The sequence below is a fragment of the Sturnira hondurensis genome, unplaced genomic scaffold (genome assembly GCF_014824575.4).
Source record: "Sturnira hondurensis isolate 20B ecotype Veracruz unplaced genomic scaffold, ASM1482457v3 Scaffold0000880, whole genome shotgun sequence".
Taxonomy (NCBI): domain Eukaryota; kingdom Metazoa; phylum Chordata; class Mammalia; order Chiroptera; family Phyllostomidae; genus Sturnira; species Sturnira hondurensis.
Window position 1 is genome coordinate 4194952 of NW_028073511.1, and position 17866 is coordinate 4212817.

The window sequence follows — 17866 nt, forward strand, 5'->3', positions numbered from 1 at the left end:
CTCAGTTACCCGCGGGTGGTCTGGCGGAGAGCGCTCCTTGAGCACAGGAACCAGATTTTATTTCCTGCATGTTTATATCCCTGGAATTCAGCATTCAAGAATGTGTTGAATGAATGAATGAGATTTTTACAGGGATTGGGTGTGGAGGGTGACAATGGTCAGGAGGGTCCAGGTGGCCTGCCACCTGCGTGGGGTCCTTGGGGGTCCAGAGAACCTGGGCCCTGAACCCCACCTGGAATGGCTTTGCAGGTCACGAATGGATCTGCCCGGCTCACCCTCACGCCAGGCCTGCTCCTCACAGCCGGCCCAGATGCTGTCAGTGGACACTGGCCAGGCGGACCGGCAGGCCAGCGGCCGCATGGATGTGTCAGCCTCCGTGGAGCAGGAGGCCCTGAGCAACGCCTTCCGCTCCGTGCCGCTGGCCGAGGAGGAGGACTTCGACAGCAAGGAGTGGGTCATCATTGACAAGGAGACAGAGCTCAAGGACTTCCCCCCAGGGGCCGAGCCCAGCACATCAGGCACCACGGACGAGGAGCCCGAGGAGCTACGGCCGCTGCCCGAGGAGGGTGAGGAACGGCGGCGGCTGGGGCCAGAGCCCACTGTCCGGTCCCGGGGACGCAGCATGCAGACACTGGCTGAGGAGGACCCACGGCAGACTCCATTCCAGCCCCCACAACCTCAGCTGAGCCAGGCCGATGGCCGGTCAGAGACATCGCAGCCCCCCACACCCGGCAGCCCTTTCCACTCACCCCTGCACTCGGGACCTCGCCCTCGACGGAGAGAGTCGGATCCCACTGGCCCTCAGAGACAGGTAAGGTTGGATTTGCACCCCGCCCTCCACCCTGGACACTCACAGTGCTGGTGTGGGAGCCTGGAGTGCTCCCCATGTGCCCCGAGGGGGCCATGGGCCAGCCACTGGCTGCACGCTGTGAGGAAGACAGACAGGTTTAAGGGCCTGGAGTTATGCTTGGGGGGCAGGCGAGGTTCCCGGAGGAAGTCCCCTCCAAGTTCCGAGTTGAGTCTTGCATTATGGGTAGTGTCACCCAGGTGACAAAGCAGGAGAAAGGCCTCCTAGGCTGAGAGGACAACATGTGCAAAGGCCCGGAGGTGGCAATCAGAAAACACTGTGCTGATTGCATGTTGCAGCAGATGAGGCTTCGAGGTAGGTCCTGGGCTCCATCCTGGAGGGCCTTGGGGCTAAGCTAAGGGGTTGGGACTTGATACGAAAGCTTGGTGAGCCACTGAAGTCTTTTAAATAGCGGTGCAACATGCTTACATTGGTTCTTTTGAGTGATCCGTCTGGCCGCTGTGTGGAAAGTGGATTTGAGGGGCATAACACTCTAAGTGGGAAGGTCACATGGCCGGCACCAGCAGGAGGGTGCCCTGGTGGCTTGGATGAGGATGGGGGCTCTGGACATAGGGCAAGGTGGGTGGAGCCAGGAGGTGCCGGGGCTGGGACAGACCGGAGGGGGCCTCAGCAGATGCCCAGCATTCTGGCTGGATGGCAGTGCTGTCACTGAATGGTTTGAAGGGAACACAGACTCAGATTTGAACACAATGACCTTGTGATACTGTGGGGTGTTCACATCGAGGCCTCAGCGCTCAGGAGAGGCTTCAGCTGTAGACATGGATTTGGGAGCCATAGAAGCCGCAGAAGTGGGTGATGTCACCCAAGACAGCTGCATAGGGTGGGGAGAGTCAGGGGGGAGGGTAGAACTAGGAAATGCTCGCTTTTGGAGAGAAGGAGAGAAAAGAAGGAGCCCTTGAGAAACTGAGAAAGAGGGGCCAAAGCGTAGGAGGAGCACCCGGGGAGAGGGGTCCCAGCAACTAGGGAAGGGGTGGTTGAAGGGGGTGAGGGCAACAGGGAGGGGCGGGGGAGTGTCCTGTGGGTGTGACCGGCTCCAGGTGGGAGGGGAACCCTGAAGCCAGGACAGACGGACCGTAGTGATGGGGAGAAATGGAGTCAGGATTGGAGGGATCCTGGGCTAGGCTCAGGGATGGGCGTGTTGGGGACCTGGTTAGGCTGCAGTGGAACCTTCCCATATGGGAGGACTGAGGGACAAGGCTGGAAGGACAGGGGTTGGAGGGGTGCCAGACGGTGGCCCGTTGTGAACGCCAGGCTGAGGATCTGCAGCATGTCTCACGGTATTTTGTTTGCTTTCTCTGGCAAGGATGGGATGTCAGAATAGGCAGAAGGCCACTGTCCTGGCCTGGCTTCTCTGTGTAGGGAAGTAGGGTAATCTCTGATCCAGGAAGTGGCACCGACTCTTACCCTGAATGGTGCCAAATGGGGCCCGTGTTCTCTCAGAGGGACTGGGGAGAGCCCAGGAGGGGATGCTGGAGGGCTCAGGGACTGTGCTTTGTTTACTTTATCGCGCCACATTGGAGACAAGTCCCCAGGCAGCTCTGGAAGACTCTAGGTGCAGGGCCAGGGCCAGATGTGCAGCGTGCTCAGATTGGGAGGCCCAGCCCGGGAGCGTGCAGCTGCCCTGGAGAAGGGCAGCTCCAGGCAGGACTGTACTCAGGCCCCATCCCTGTGTCTGGAAGAGAGGACCTGAGTTGAGATCTTGAGATGTGTGCATCCTGGCCTTGCCCTGGATTCTGGAAAATTGGTGGCTCAAAAAGGGGATACCATGGGGCCTTACCCCTAGAGGTCCAAGCCAGCCTGAGCTGGAGACTCGCCTGGGACAGGGTGCGGGCTAGTACGGCTGTGTTGCTGACCCAAACATTGTTCCCCAGGTCCTACTGCTGTCCTCAGAGAGCAGTAGGAGCAAGATCTGTCTGGGGCTCCCCCACTGCCCTCTCATTCATTCATTTGTTCACTCATTCATTTATTCGTTCCACACCTACTGAGCATCTACTCTAGGCTGTGCACCCAAGGCATCAGAAATCATATGCACAATATGTGGTGCCCCCAGGAAGTGCAGATTCTGGGAAGGAGCCAGACAGTGGTGGCACAGGGCAGAGAGGAAGCCCAGAATTAACGGCAGGAGACCTGGGCTCTGGCTCTGGGCTCTGCCACTCTCTCCCTGGCGACCATGCCAGTTGGGCCTCAGAGCGAGGGAGCTGAGCTTGTGGTTCCCACCTGTATCCTGGGAGTCATCCTCATGTTGGGGAGCTCTGTCCAAGGGGGTGAGGTGAAAGGTTTGGGGGAGCAGGCACAGGCCTATTGTACAGTGGGTTAGTGCTGAGCCAATTTCTGTTTGAGACACAGGCAGGCAACTGCCCGTCTCTGCGAGCTTTAGCGAGTGTATCTGGAGGGGGTGTCAGGGGTTGTAGGTGTTGGTTTTCTGACAGAAGTGAGGTTGGTTAGCATTCTACAACTGTGTGTGCATTTCTGGGTCAGCTCAGCGAAGGAGTGTGCACCAGTGTGTGGGTGTGTCCATATGTGTGTGCTTGCGTGCCGGGGTGCGGGGCAGCACGTCCGTGTGAAGTTGGCTGTGGTCTTCGAGGGTGTAGAGAACCGCAGAAGCCTGGGGTGTCAAAGCTGGAAGGCGAATAACATCCCTCGTAATAATTCTAACAACAATAATGGCAGTTATCACCACTCTGAGCACTTTCACACTTTGCATGTGTATTCCCCTCAGCCACACTGTGAATGGGCACCCCCACTTAGAAGATAAGGAAGCGGAGGCTTAGAGGAACTAAGTCTGTAGCCCAGGGTCACCAGCCGGTAAGCAGCAGAGCCAGGGTTGGAATCCAGGCACCTCAGTCTAGGCCTTGGTGTTTTGGAGAGGAGCAAGTCCAGGTGTGAGCGAGCAGGTGGCTTGTGGGGATCAAAGAACCAAGCTGGTGTGTGTGCATGTGTGTGTGTGTGTGTGTGTATTTCGAACACATGCACGTGTTCACTTATCTGGGCCATGTCAACAGGTGTGCCTGTGGGCATGTCAGTGTGCACGGTGGCCTCTGTGTGTGTCTGCATGTGAGTACATGGGGCGTGACATGCTTAGCCAAGTACTCCAGTACCGCTGGGTGGGGCAGAGGCCTGCCTTGGTCAGGTGGAGGCGAAGAGGGAAAAATGCACTGGCGTATTTTTTCCTTCTTTCTTTCTTTTTAAAAAACATACAGATAGTCTTTTTAAAAATATTTTATTTATTTGTTTTTAGAGAGAGGGAAAGGGAGGGAAAAAAGAGGGAGAGAAACATCTATCAGCTGTTCTGACTGGGGACCTGACCCACAACCCAGGCATGTGCCCTGATCAGGAATTGAACTGGCAACCTTTTGGTTCGCAGGCCAGCACACAACCCACTGAGCCACACCAGCCAGGGTTTCCTTTGTTCTTTGGCCTGGCAGGAGTCCTGAGCTTGTCTGTGTGGGGGCTCCAAACCTGGCTGCATTCTGAAATCAGTTTGTGGAATTCCCTTCCCCACTCACCCCGTAATTATATTAAGAGGCCCAAGGCAAGCAGGAAGTCTCTGTGGGGACTCTCCACCCTGCCACCTCTCTGCAAGGGACCCCTCCTAGACCTAGCTCGGTCTCCTCGGAGTCTGATGTGTGAACTTCCTTGTAACAGCATCCTTAAGGGTAGGAGAGCCGGCACCTCTGTCACCCACCCTGTGATGAGCGGGAGTGGGAGAATGTGGAACCAGAAACAAGTTTAGGACCAGGCACACAGTAGTTCTTTGGTGTGCATGCCATTATACTTTAAGTGTTTTTCTTTACACATACCTCGTGTTCTTCTCTGGGAAGTTAAGGCGCAAACTGGAAGTGGCTGGGAGAGCTAAGGTTGGGGGGAGAGTGTCAGATGGTGTGTATTTTGGAAAGTGGACTTGTGACAGGTCACCTCTGGCAGATAACGCAGCAGGTCAGCATTCCCAGAGCACATGGACATTTGCTGGCAGCCGTGAGGACTTTTCCCTGCCAAGTGCCAGGCAGCACACTAGGGGCTGGGGGACAAAGACACACAAGGCTTCCAGTCCTGCTCCCTCGGAGCTCACAGTCAAGAAGGGTGGGGTGGAAATTCGCAGTGTAGACATGGAGGTTCATGATCAAGGGCCTCAGGGGAGAGAGCAGAGAGCTCTTCTTTGCTAGGAACGGGGAGACTGCCTGGGAGGCTGGCGAGGTCTCACAGAGGTGGGAGCTCAGCTGGGTGTTGAAGACAATCACAGCAGACAGCTGGCCTGAAGGGGCAGGAGCATGCTGCCACTCAACCCTGCCTGGCAGCTGACCAAGCTCTGGCTGGGCTGTGAAACTCGAGCCGCCCACCTGCGCATGAGAGGGGCTGTGGCAACTGTGGGTGCTTCTGTCCCTTGGTGACTCCAGGCGGGCCTTCCACCACTTGCCCTCAGTGCAGACAGGACCAGCTCAGAAAGATCCTGGTTGTGGCCAAAAAGAAGCTGAAAGGAAAAGCAGGGTGAGGACCGAGGTGATCTTATCACAGTATTTTCTTTCCACCTCTCTCTGCTGGGGTCTCCATGTTGGGTCCCTGTGTTCCCATTTGACATCAGCAAGGGGGCACTGGAGGCGAGTGTCCATCCCCCTCCAGCCCCCAGCAGCTGGCACAGCCAGTCCTCATGCCGCCCCCGTCCCACCCAAAAGCTATCTAAACTGGCCTCAGTCCCAGGAAGAGTTACGGGTCAGGACAGGAAAAGCCCGGTGACACTCAAGCCACCATTTCTGTCCCCACAGGTCTGGGACATGCAGTCCCATTTTCCCTCTTCCCGCTGAGGACATGAGGGCAGGAGGGCTCGAGTCAGGATTCTTCCTGACAGCAGGGAGGCGCCCAACCTCCTGCCACAGCCGCCCTGTGGCTCAGCCTTGGAGAGGACAGGGAAGAAGCCACTTAGGGGAAATGATTTCTACTTGCCCCGCCTCTTGCCAGGCCGCATCCCTTTCTCCCTTCTTGAGAGTGATTTAAAGGGTAATAAAGCAGCTTACATGACACAGCATTTACTCCCAGCAAAGTGCTGTTCTAAGTGCTCTGCATATTCTAACATCTAACCCTTAGCTCTCCCAGCCACTTCTCCGCTCCAAAAGTCTTGTGAGGTAGGAGCTGTTGTTCTTCACCATTTCACAGAGGACGCTGAGGCGTGGAGAACTGAGGAAGCTTGAGGTCTCCCAGGTAGTAAGTGGTGGAGCTGGGATGCAGCCATGGGCAGCAGGACTCCAGAGCTTTACCCTTGTCATAGTTGACACTGAAACTCTGACCCGCCCCTGTGACGGAGTGGGGATGCCGAGACAGAGGAGACTGTGCTCTCTAGATCTCAAGAGGACACGGGGCAGCTGGAGAGACAGATCCCCGCGCAGCTGCCAACACAGGGCAGTAACGATTGAGCAGCCGGGAGTCACCCGCCCCCAGGGCATGGACTCTGAGGGAGGCACAGCTAAGCCAGGAAAGACTCTCGCAGTGGGGGAGAGCCCGAGGTCTCTGCAGAAGACCACAGTATGGGAAGTGCCAGAGAGGAGGGGGCGGGGGATGGGCACTGGAGGCCAGAGACTAGGTTCTGAGGCAGGACGGGGTGGTCCGCACCCCCTTCCACCCTGCCGGACCCTGCCCACCGCCCGGGACGCCGTCGCCGCCGCAGGGGCTGTGCGCGGTGGGTGGTCCCCGAGACGGAGCTGTCCAGTCTGTGCCTGACGCCTCTTTTCCCTCCACTCTCTTGGTCTCTTTCAGTTGGAGGAGGACAGACTCTCGGGGCACTCCCTCCCGCGGTACAGCCCCCTGCGACGACTGGCGTCCTCCGTATTCTCCTCCTCCACGCTGGAGACCGAGCATTACCCTCACCCCGGCGGCGGCGGCTCCTCGGGCTCCTCCGGTTCCCTCATTCAGCGCAGCCGCTCGGCGGAGAGCAGCCCCGTGCGGGCGCCCCACCGGCGCCACGCGCCTCTCGCCGCTGGCAACCACAGACTCGTGCCCTCGGTGCTCCGCATCTCGCGGTCCCAGCTGCAGCAGGTGTGGGCCCGCTTCACCCACAAGACCTAGGCTGGGCCCCCCCCCTCCTGGAGGGGGCAGGTGGGGGGGGTTGGGGAGTAGGCAGAGACCGTGGTTCCTTCCCAGGAGGCAATAATCACATACACACACACACCCCATCCACCCCACCATGCAATACAGCCCCCACTACGTCGGCCCAAGGTACTGTAACACCCCCACTCGTCCTCTCCCTTTGCCCTGTGCCAGCCGCATGGCACAGGAGGGGGTGGTGCTGTCCGTTCAGCTTTAGGGGTAGGACAGGGGCCCTTGGCTGGAGCCACCAGTGAGTCTAGCGTCTGGTAGACATCAAGGTCAGGGAGTTGGGGCGTGCTAGGTCAGAGTCAGTCTCGCATGGGGTTTATTCTGTTTAATCTGTGATCTCTGGGCATGGCTGGGCCTGGTCCGCTCCTGAGGGGCTGGAAGAACTGGGTCCCCCTTGGTGGGGTGTGAGTGCCTGTGTATCTGTGTGGGGTAAGGTAGGAGATGGGGCCTGGCCAGCCAGGTTTGGGGTTTGGTGGAGAGTGCCTCTATACTCCGTGATGTGCGGGGAAACAGCCAGGGGCCCAGCCAGCCTTCCACTGTCACAGAGGACAGAGCCCTGCCTCCGAAGCCTCACAGTGGGAGACTCGGAGAGCAGCCCACTGGAGGCTGTCTCTTCCCCAGGCGCGTGTGCCGTCGCTCACTGGTGGGACTGGTTGCCCACCTGGCCCAGCTCCTCAGGAGCTGAGGATGGATGAGTGGGAGCCTGGGGTCCGCCCCTCCAAGGGGGCCGGAGGGAGCCTAGGAGTGAGGGGACCCGGTCTAGAAGCAGTGGCAGAGAAGGTGGTGGTTAAGAACTCGCTCAGGACAAACCTCACCACTGCCCGTCTCGGGGGCGACTCCTTCCTGTAGGTGCTCAGCCAAGCCGGCTGGTCCCCAGGGGCTGTGGGGAAAAGTCAGAGCACAGGGGGGCAGATCAGACAGGGATCTGGTGGGGGGTTGGGCTGCCAGAGTGCTTTTCCCTTTCTGCCCATTTCTCAGCCCTCCCCTGTCACTGCAGGGAACCCAAGGTTCCCTCTCTCCTTTCTCGCCCACATCAGCCAGCACCCCCCTCCCCGAGGTAATGAGGCAGAGGTGAAGGGGGCACCAGGGAGGGCAGTGCCTGTGTAAGTGGGGAGGCAGGGAGGAGGCCTGAAGGTCTGCAAACTGCATGGTGCGGCCACTTGTGCCTGTGTGCCTGCCTCCGCACCCGTGAGTGTGAGCGTGCTTGCACGCGGGCGTTTGTGCAGGTGGCAGGGCTGCCTGGGTGGTTGCTTAGGCCGTGCACTGCACAGTTCCGTGTGAGTGTGTGTGAGTGTGCATGTGTGTGTGTGTTAGGGAGTCAGAAAGATATTGAGTAGTCTTTGATGGGTTCCTATGTACCGGCTTTCATCCTGGCTCCTCTCTACCCTCTTCTCCCCTTGACCTCTGCTTCCCTCTCAGCTCAACTCCCTTCAGTTCTCCAGCTATCTCTGGTTGGAGTAGAGGCCTCAGGGGCCTTATTCCAGCCTGGGGGTACCGTAGGTGGGTGGGCAGCTCATCGATGGCCAGCACTGTGGTATGTGGCTCATCCACATGAGCTCCGCACACACCTACCTAACTCCTTTCTACAGACCCCCCACCCAGAGGGTGTCCCAGGGGCACCTTCACCATCTAGGAATGAAATACGTCCCCACCCTACCCCGGTTCTGGCTGCTCACTTTGGACCACCCCTCTCAGCTGTTTCGAGTGGCCGAAAGTAGAGGAGGGGTCAGTATAGAACTTTCTCAAGAAGGAACAGAAAACACAAAGCACAAAACTGAGGGGGTGGATGAGTAGTAGCCCCACTTCCACCTTCCGGCACTGTCCCCCACCCTTTGGCCCTCTTCATTTCCTCCCCAGCTAGCGGCAGGGAGCAAAGTGAGTGGGAGTCTGTCCACCAGCCCCTCCAAAAGTCGACAGCAGTGGGGGCCGGGCGCCCTGCCCTCTGGGGGTAGATGAGACCAAGCATTCTCTGATCTGGCACTCCCTTCTAGAGGGTTCCACCACCTGACCCTGCATGCAGCTCCCACTCGGTGACCAGAACCCTGGGGAACTCGAAGATCCCAAGTGCCTTGTGACTTTTCAGAGATGATGGCACTGCCTGCAGCCTTGTGTCGGCATTAAACGCTTATTACTGTTTCCAAAGCCTTTGGGGGTGGGGACTCCATTCCAAAGGTGGCCGAGTTCTCTCTCTCTCTCTCTCTCTCTCTCTCTCTCACACACACACACACACACACACATGCACCCTCTTTCTCTCTTTCTCTCTCACCAGAACTGATCCCTGTGGGAGAGGTGTGTCCTTTAAATAAGATCACAGTTAGAAACATTTTGTCCTCTGAGGGACATTTGCACATGCCCTCTCTGGTAGGGGAGACAGTGTCTTATAAGCCATAAAGCTCTGAGCTAACTGGAGACGATCTTGGTAATATTATTATCTTTGAGNATGCACCCTCTTTCTCTCTCTCTCTCACCAGAACTGATCCCTGTGGGAGAGGTGTGTCCTTTAAATAAGATCACAGTTAGAAACATTTTGTCCTCTGAGGGACATTTGCACATGCCCTCTCTGGTAGGGGAGACAGTGTCTTATAAGCCATAAAGCTCTGAGCTAACTGGAGACGATCTTGGTAATATTATTATCTTTGAGAGTGGCTTTGACTTTTAGAAACAGCTAAGGCTATTTGAAGCCACATGTGTTGGATCAAGTTCACGGGAAGCTTGGCAGAGCCGCGCCTGGTTTGGAGTTGAGTGGCCTGTCTCCAGGCCCAGGGGTGGACAGGGAAGTTGTGAGCCTTCGATGTTGTCAGGCTCTTTTTGTCTGAAGGTTTTCCCACGGAGGAGAGCTCATCCCGGCTTTGGGAAAGCGCATGACCTCCCCAAGCCAGCTTTGAAAGGGCCGGCACCCTTCGTTGTGTTTTGAAAATGGTTTTCGTCCTGTGTAGTCATACCCAGCATACGGGAGTGGCTTCTAATTATTTGTCTTTTATTTTATTTAACAGTCACTGGCATCCGGTGCCTATTATGTGCCAGGCAGTATCTAAGCACTTAACAAATTAACTAATTTAACCCTCACAATAGCCTATGACAGTGATTTTTAAAACACACAGTGCCTGACTATTTAGTCAGGGGCACTGACCCCTTTTTCTTCAGACTGTCGAATAAGAAAATGACAGCAGCCAGCACAGCAGTAGCTGCCTGGTGTGATGAGTCAAAATTATACCTATTTTTTTGTCAGATTGGCAAAAACATATATATTTTGTTGTGCTGCAGAATTTTATTAGTTTATGTTTGCCATGAGATGAAAAAGGTTGAAAATTACTGGCCTGTGTGGTAATCCCAGTATCATCTGCATTTAATGGATTAATTAGAATATTTAATTTACAAAAATATTTTCGAAAACCCTTGCCAATGCCGAATAACTGAGGTCTTGTTTGATGGGCATTTTGAAGTTTTTTGGTCTGTGTGCTGGTCTGTTACCGTCCTGCCCGACTGGCCCCTGCTGCCCCTCTAGTGAGAAGGGCGTTGTCTGTGAGCCAGACTCTGATGGGGTAGGGCAGGGGTCACTCCGAGTGCTGGTTGAAATGGCAGAGCTGGTCTCTCCAGCGACATCACACCACTGTGCACGTCCCAGGGCACCTCTGGGGATTCGGGGGCTGAGTAAGAGAGTAAGAGTCACAGTGAGAAAGCAGATGCTCAAAACCCTGACCTTGAGGGTCACGGGGGGGGGGGGACGACCCTGGGGTCTGGCTCACAGACAGGGCGGCTACTGAAGCTGGTAAGCACTGGCCATGGGGCTTTGAGCTGAGTGTCACCAACCCATTGGTCAAGAAAAGTGTCAGAGAGTGGGCAGATTCGTGGAATGCTATAAGCAGGTGAGGGCCCCCCCTCCCACACCATCCTCTGCTCAGCCAAGTGTTGCTGAAGTCTCCAATTTTTATGTGAAATCTCCCAATTTTTAATTATTGGCATCTATTTTTTAAAGCCCAACTTTTTAAAGAAAAACCACTGTGTGAGCCAGACAAAATCGGTTTACAGGCAGAGACCCCCACTCAGTTTGCAACCTCTGTGAACCTGGGCACTGTCTGCCCCCTTCGGTCCAAGGCTGCAACTTCCGGAGGGGGACAGTGTTCTTCCTCAAACCAGATGGGCCTCTTAGAGGAGACAGCTCCCTGCCAGTAGGGATGTGTGGTATGTGCGGTGCGTGTGTGTTGTAGTGTGTGCCTGAACGTGTGTGAGTGGGCCAGTGGACTTGTTGGTGGAGAGTGGGGCCCTCCTCATAGAACCAGTACTTTCTCTGTGGGACAGAGCTCCGAGTCAGTAAGAAAAGCTCCGTTAAATTCTCCATGATGGATGGATACCCCCCGTACACTCAAGGCAGCTTGGGTCGCAGCAATAACCACTCACCCCTCTCCCAACCACTAGCATCCAGAACTCAACAGTGTCCCTTTGCATTTCCAGTTTGGGGGAAATGGGCCTAAAGCTACCCAGGTGGGAGAGGATGGCATCTCTGAACCACACTAGCACATTAACCCTTACTTCCCCCGGCTGGGGGGGCAGGCCTCTCCACTCCCAGGACAAGCCAGGGGTCTCTCTACAAGTCAGGGGTCCTCTTTGTAGAGGGTCCCTGGACCCTCCTTGACTATTTCCCTCCTCTTCCCTGCCTAGATCCCTTTTTCTGGGGAGGGGTAGTGCTGCCTGCCAGGCGGTGGGGGAAGGGAGTCTGGGCTAGTGGGGTGAGCAGAGGAGCTGTGCCAGTGCGTCTGTGCTGGGTGGCCAGGGGAGGGGGCTGTGCTTAGGAAGGCTCAGCATGGGGTGGGTGCCCTGGCTGCAGGAGCACGGAGAATGCTGCCCCCCCGCTACCCCCCCACCCCATCCTGGGGCTGATCAGCACCTGAGGGTGGAAGTGTAGACCCCTAAGGAGGGCCCAAACCCCACCCCACCTCCCCCCAACTCCACTGAGATCCTAACCCAAAGGGCAGGAATCAGTCTACCCCCATGGCAGATCTTGGTATCAAGGAGTGTGGCAAATCTGTCTCAAGTTGGGGGCATGTCCCCAAAGTTCACACAATTCCCATTAGGAACAGAGGTGCCCCTGGGATTGGTGGGTCAGCTTCTGAAAATTTTAAAGCATCCTTCTCCCTAAGGGAGAGGCTCCCAACCTGAGGACATATCCCTTAAATATCCCCAGTGGTTTCCCACACCACCCGGTGGGCTCCCCAGCCCAGGGAGGCCCTGAGCCAGAGCGGCCCCTCGGCCAAATGAGGGAAGTTGAAAAGCGGCAGCAAAAGTGGGGGAAGAGGGGCAATGAAACCCAAAGGAGTATGGGAACCTTCCTAGACCTCTCCTTTCACGTGGTTCCGCAGTCAGTTCCCCCACGTGCCCTCTTTTCCACCTGCATAGGCTGGGGTAGAGCACGCAGGTGGGGTTCACTTTGCCGTACTAACTGGCGCACACACACACGCACTCACACACACACACAGGCACCACAGGCACACACACAGTAGCCGTGCGCACACGCCACTCTCCGGACAGCAAACGAGCAGGCCCCAGCTAGGGACACCACAGGGACCGCGTTCCCTGGCACCTTTCGCAGGTTTCTAAGCGTAGCGGGACCCCAACTATCACTTTGCACTCCGTCCCTGTCCCAGGGACCCGCCCGATTCACGTCCCTGCCCGTGCCGCCGTCGCACCACGAATGTACGTCCCGTCTTTTTAACTAGCTGCTACTGGCGTGACCAGGGAATCGCCCGGCCTCCGATCCCCGTCCCACCCGTCCCCAGAGCTTCTGTCCCGGGCTCCGTCTCCATCTGCGACCCCAAGGGTCTCCAATCCCTGCCCTCCGTCCCCCATCCGCCGAGCTGCCTGCTGCTAAATACTCCACTTGGGTTAGCGCCCCCTGCGGCCGACGTCGCGCTCAGTTCACGTTTGCTTCCCCTTCGCCGGCTCGCGACCTCTGGGTCCCTGGCCCCGGGGCGGGGCAGGAGCTGGAGTGGAGCTCGTCCCCCAGTGCTTCCAGGTCGGGGGTGCAGACGAAGGGCTGGGGCGGGGTGGGGAGCTGGCCCATTTTCCAGGCTGGCCCATTCTCCGAGAGCCCCCGTTGCCCCACCTTTGATTCTGGTTACCTCACCGCCCACACAGCTGTCCCCCACTCCCAAATAATTGGCCTTGCAATTGGATGCCAAAGAGCCCAGAGTTGAGGGGGGAGCCAAGATTTGAGCCTAGGTCTCTCAGAGCCACCCAACACTCCCTTTTGCCCACCTCCAGCGTCCGCGTCTCTTGCCCCATCCCACTCCATCACTGAAAGCCCTAGGGGAGACCCCAAACTTGCCCCCCACTTCCGGCTCTTCTCCTTCCCCACCCCCGAAAATAAAACTCAGGGACCAACATCAGCTTCCTTTGCACTTGCTCCGTCGACCCCTCCCCTCACTCGGAGGGGCTTCTGTAGGGGAGGAGGTGGGGTCTGGGGCCCTCACGCTGTCAGTATTGAGCGGGAGAGAGCTGGCTCCTGCCCTCAGAGAGGTGGGATTGGTGGGCCGGGGTAGCTCACCCCGGGGCCCAGCCGAGACCCTCCTCTCCAAGGAACCAAGGAACCCTCTCCCAGCGTCGGGAGATGCTCCCTAATCCCGGCGGAGAGGGGAGTGAGGGATGGGAAGGGGGTTGGCAAGAGGACCCTCCCGAATCCCAGCCGGTTTATTCCTGAGCCTCTCCCTCCCATCATAAGTCCCCGCTCCCGTTTTGTACTGCAATAATACTGTATTATAAGCTTGCACTATTCCCTGACGGCCAGAGTAAGCATGCACGAAAAACTCAAAACCACACACACGAAGATGGGACGCTTCCCCACACCCCCACCTTCTCTCTCTGGGGTGCGTCCTCAGCCGACACAGCGGCGTCGGGGCCACGGGCCCGGGCTGAAGAGCATGCACTGAGCCCCGCCCCTAGACTGCGAGTACTGTACAAATCCAACACTTGAAACCGACGCGCACACGCGCGGCGCCGCCACGGGGGTGGGACACGGACACGCACCCACGCGCACACAGCCGAGCAAGGGCGGGGGTGGGGGTGCCCCGCCGTCACGCAGGTCGCTGTGCGAGGGATCTTGTGCCTTTTTAAGTCCCTGTATGTTAATGCAGACAATCCGGAGAGCTTGTGTACTACCAAATTCTGATTAAAGACGCCTTCCAGGAACCTGGGCTTCGCCTGCTTTCTTTCCCCCACCTCCTTCCTAACCCACCCTGCCCGCAGGTCCCAACTCTGGAGTTCCCCGGTTGGGTGGAAGGTAGGGGCTAGTCTTTTGCTGTCTCAGGGATGGGGTGGGCCCACATTCCAGATCAGTGCATCCAGCCCCAGCCCAACCCGCTGCTGAGGCCAGGGTGGATGGGGAAGGGCAGGGGTCCCCAGGAGGTTTGGCCTGTGTGGACTTGAGCAGCGCTCCCTTCCTGCTGTCTCCTTTCAACTGGAGGAGGGGCTTGGGGCTCGACTCTGGTCTCTGGGCCCCAACGCCAAACTTACCAGCTTGCTAACTTGCAAAGCCAGGAGGAGAAGTGTGGGCCCCTGCTCGTTTCTGGATGAATCCATGGGGGAGGTGGGGTGGGAAGCCAGGTTCCCCGAAAGCTGGGTGAGGCTGCCGCAGGAGCCTTTCCCTGCCCCTCTGCTCTCAAGGGGGATCTGAGGTAGCTCTGGCTTGGGAGAAGGGTCTGTTGAGGGGGATCAGGGAGAGTGGGGGTACAGGGACAGCATGTGGGCTGAGGGAGAACTAGGTCAATGAGAGCGTGGGGATATGGAGGACAGGGTTGCACAGCCTTCTGAGACTGCAGGGGGTGGGCTCCCCCCCCCCCCCATTGCCCACCCGCCCCTGCGGGCCTGCCACCACAGTGCCAAAAAGGGAAACCGCCTCTCTCCTGGGGGCCTGAATTGAATGTGGGGGCAAAAGGACAAGCTACAGCTGCCCTTCTGGATCTCCAGAGCACTTAGAACGCCGCCCCTCCCGCCCCCCCGCTCCTTGTCCAGGGGCAGGCAGGGATGGGGTGGGGCAGTGAGACCTGGGGATGGAGTGTGAAGGTCTGTCTAGGTCTGGGCAGCACCTCCGCACGCCATCTTTCCCCNCCCCCCCCCATTGCCCACCCGTCCCTGCGGGCCTGCCACCACAGTGCCAAAAAGGGAAACTGCCTCTCTCCTGGGGGCCTGAATTGAATGTGGGGGCAAAAGGACAAGCTACAGCTGCCCTTCTGGATCTCCAGAGCACTTAGAACGCCGCCCCTCCCGCCCCCCCGCTCCTTGTCCAGGGGCAGGCAGGGATGGGGTGGGGCAGTGAGACCTGGGGATGGAGTGTGAAGGTCTGTCTAGGTCTGGGCAGCACCTCCGCACGCCATCTTTCCCCTTCCACCCAGAGGACTGTCACCAGCCAGTGAGTGTGGGGTGGAGGAACCGCCGTAAGGCTCTTGCATTGGCAGGTGCGAGTTGGGAGCAGAGGCCCAAACAGACAGACAGGTACGGCACCTGGGAAAGGCAGTGGCGAGCAAAGGAGGCCACACTTCACTTCTCTCCAATTTTCAGGCTGGGCGATTAAGGCGAGGGGTAGTTTCCCCTGGAAGGGAGGGGTGATGGGCAGTGTGTACCTGGTGGCTACTGAGGAAGGAAAGGGGCACTGCTCTGAGGGGCACAAAGCTCCCCCCACCCCTACCCAGTGGGGGGGAAGGTGGGCATCAGGGCTCACTCTCCTGCTTTTGTCACCCAGCAGTCCCCCTTCTTCGACCTTGGGACCTGTGTGCTGACACGTGGTGCCTGGCCGGGGTCCAGGCAGGGGACTGGCTCTGTGCTCCCTGTGTGGGGCTGGGGGGGTGTGGGGTAGTCTGTCCCCAGTGTCAGTGTCAGAGAAGTCAAGGCCAGAGAACCCGGTTTTGTCGATGGTAGGAGATAGGAGTCAGGTCCGTCCATCTCCCTTCACTTTTCCTGCTGACTGTAGAAAGCGCAGGCTTGGGCTGAGTTCTGATGCTAATGAGGCCACAGCCCCCTGGTCTGCACTCAGTCCAGGCAGGGAGAGGGGGCAAGGGCCTTCACTCTGTGTGTCTCAGCTCCAACCGCCTGCCTGCTCTCCTTCTGTGAGTCACCCATATGACACCCGCCTCTTGCCGAACTCCAGTAGAATCACTAGGAAGCTTTAAACAGACAGATTTCTGGGCCTCATCCCTGAGTTACAGAATCTCATAGGACTCTGTATTTTTAAAAAGATTTTATTCATTTATCTTTAGAGGGGAAGGAAAGGAGAGAGGGAGAGAAATATCAGTGTATGGTTGCCTCTCGTGTCTCCCCCACTGGGAAATGGCCTGCAACCCAGGCATGTGCCCTGACTGGGAATCTAACCATGATCCTTTAGTTTGCAGGCCCGCGCTCAATCCACTGAGCCACACCAGCCAGGGCGGGACTCTTTATTTTTAAGAAACAACCCCAAATAATGCTGTGTCAAACCAGGTTGGAGGGCCACAATAAGCAAAATTGAATCATAAAACACAGGTGTCAAAGAGGTCGCTGTCCCGGGAAGGGAGAGGAAAGTGTGAGGTTCCCCAGACCCCACATCCCCTACCGACACCCAGCCCTCTTGCTTCCTTCTGAGCTGGAATGGGGGGCGGGTATCACTGCTGTCTCCCTCTCACTGTGTCCTCAGCCTCCAGGGCTGTGCACACAGAAGCTGCCTAGTGATCCCGGGCCGAGTGAATGAGCACTGGATTGAATGGGTGGATGGATGAATGAATGCTCCCTGGGCTCCGGCATCCAGGAGAGGCCCACAGGGAGCCAGACGAGGTGGGGGTGGGGCAGAGGGGTCTTAAAACAGAAAACCCAGCATGCCCAGCTGGAGGTGGGCTTGGCAGTGATCCTTAGGACAAAGCTCTCCCCACTGTGGGGTTTACAGCCCTCCCTGCTCAAGGACAGAGGAACTAGGTTTCCCTGCTTGGGAGGGTGGGAGGCCAGTGCGGCAATGGAAGGAATTCTGGTCCAGCCTGGCTGACAGGCTTTGTGACTTGGGTATGTCAGTGTCTCTTTCCAGGCCTGCTTCCCCATCTGGTATTATTGCCAATGCCTGACTTCCAGCTCTCATTCCCCTTCCCTCCCATGTAACAGAAGTGGGGGGGAGCTTTGAGATGGAGAGGGGGTTCCAGCTGTGACCATCTCCCTCAGGCATTGGGAGAGGCAGGCCCATCCTAGGGAGGGGGGTTTTTCAGAGAGATCTAGGACCTGGCTAGAGGCAAAGGTGGTTCTGCCAGGGATGCCCAAAGTGTCAGAGACAGGAAAGGGAAATAGGCAGAGGTCCTGCTGAGGACGGGTGCCTGGTGGCGGTGAAGGGTGTCCCTGCCAGGCGGGGTGTGTCTGGTGCTGGGTGGGTGAGCCCTGAGCTGGGCAGGAGGGAGGCCTGATCAGACCTCTCCCTCCGTCTGCCTGCCCCTGGCTCTCAGTGACGGCACCTGCCCCACGGACCCCACAAACACAGGAGCTCGCTGCACCCCTGTCCACCTCCGCCCAGTCATCTTCTCTAGCCTTGATGCTGGTGACTAAAACTAGCAAAGGACCTCAGTGCAAGGCCTGGCGCAGAAACAGTGCCTAATGTTTGCGCAACGGATAAAAGAATAAAATGGTGCAGAAAAAGGAAATGATTGCTGGGGACCCCCAGGCAGGATGTGAAGGGGACAGCGCTCTAAGGGAGCCTCCCGCCTGGCTCAAACGGGGTGTGCTGAAGCCCTGCCCAGGGTCTGATGCTGCCCTGTCTTGCATCGCTCGCCGCCCCCAACCCTTGTCCATCAATCAATTCCTCACCCAATGGTTTGATCCTGAGGAAGATGGCAGTTGGGGATGGGAGAAGTCACAGCCAGCCTCGGGCAGATCCTTGACCTTGGGGATCCCTGCCTTCCCCACCATCAGCCTTCG

The 17866-nt window shown here is 57.7% G+C and overlaps 1 protein-coding gene across 1 annotated transcript in view; it reads left to right on the forward strand.

Moving 5' to 3' along the window:
- The window catches only part of TTBK1 (tau tubulin kinase 1), a 38649-nt gene that overhangs the window by 13243 nt on the left and 7540 nt on the right, over positions 1-17866 (forward strand). Inside the window, exon 12 of the mRNA XM_037053377.1 lies at positions 250-811. Within this exon, the coding sequence (XP_036909272.1) occupies positions 250-811 (562 nt within the window). The remainder of the gene's footprint in view (positions 1-249; positions 812-17866) is intronic.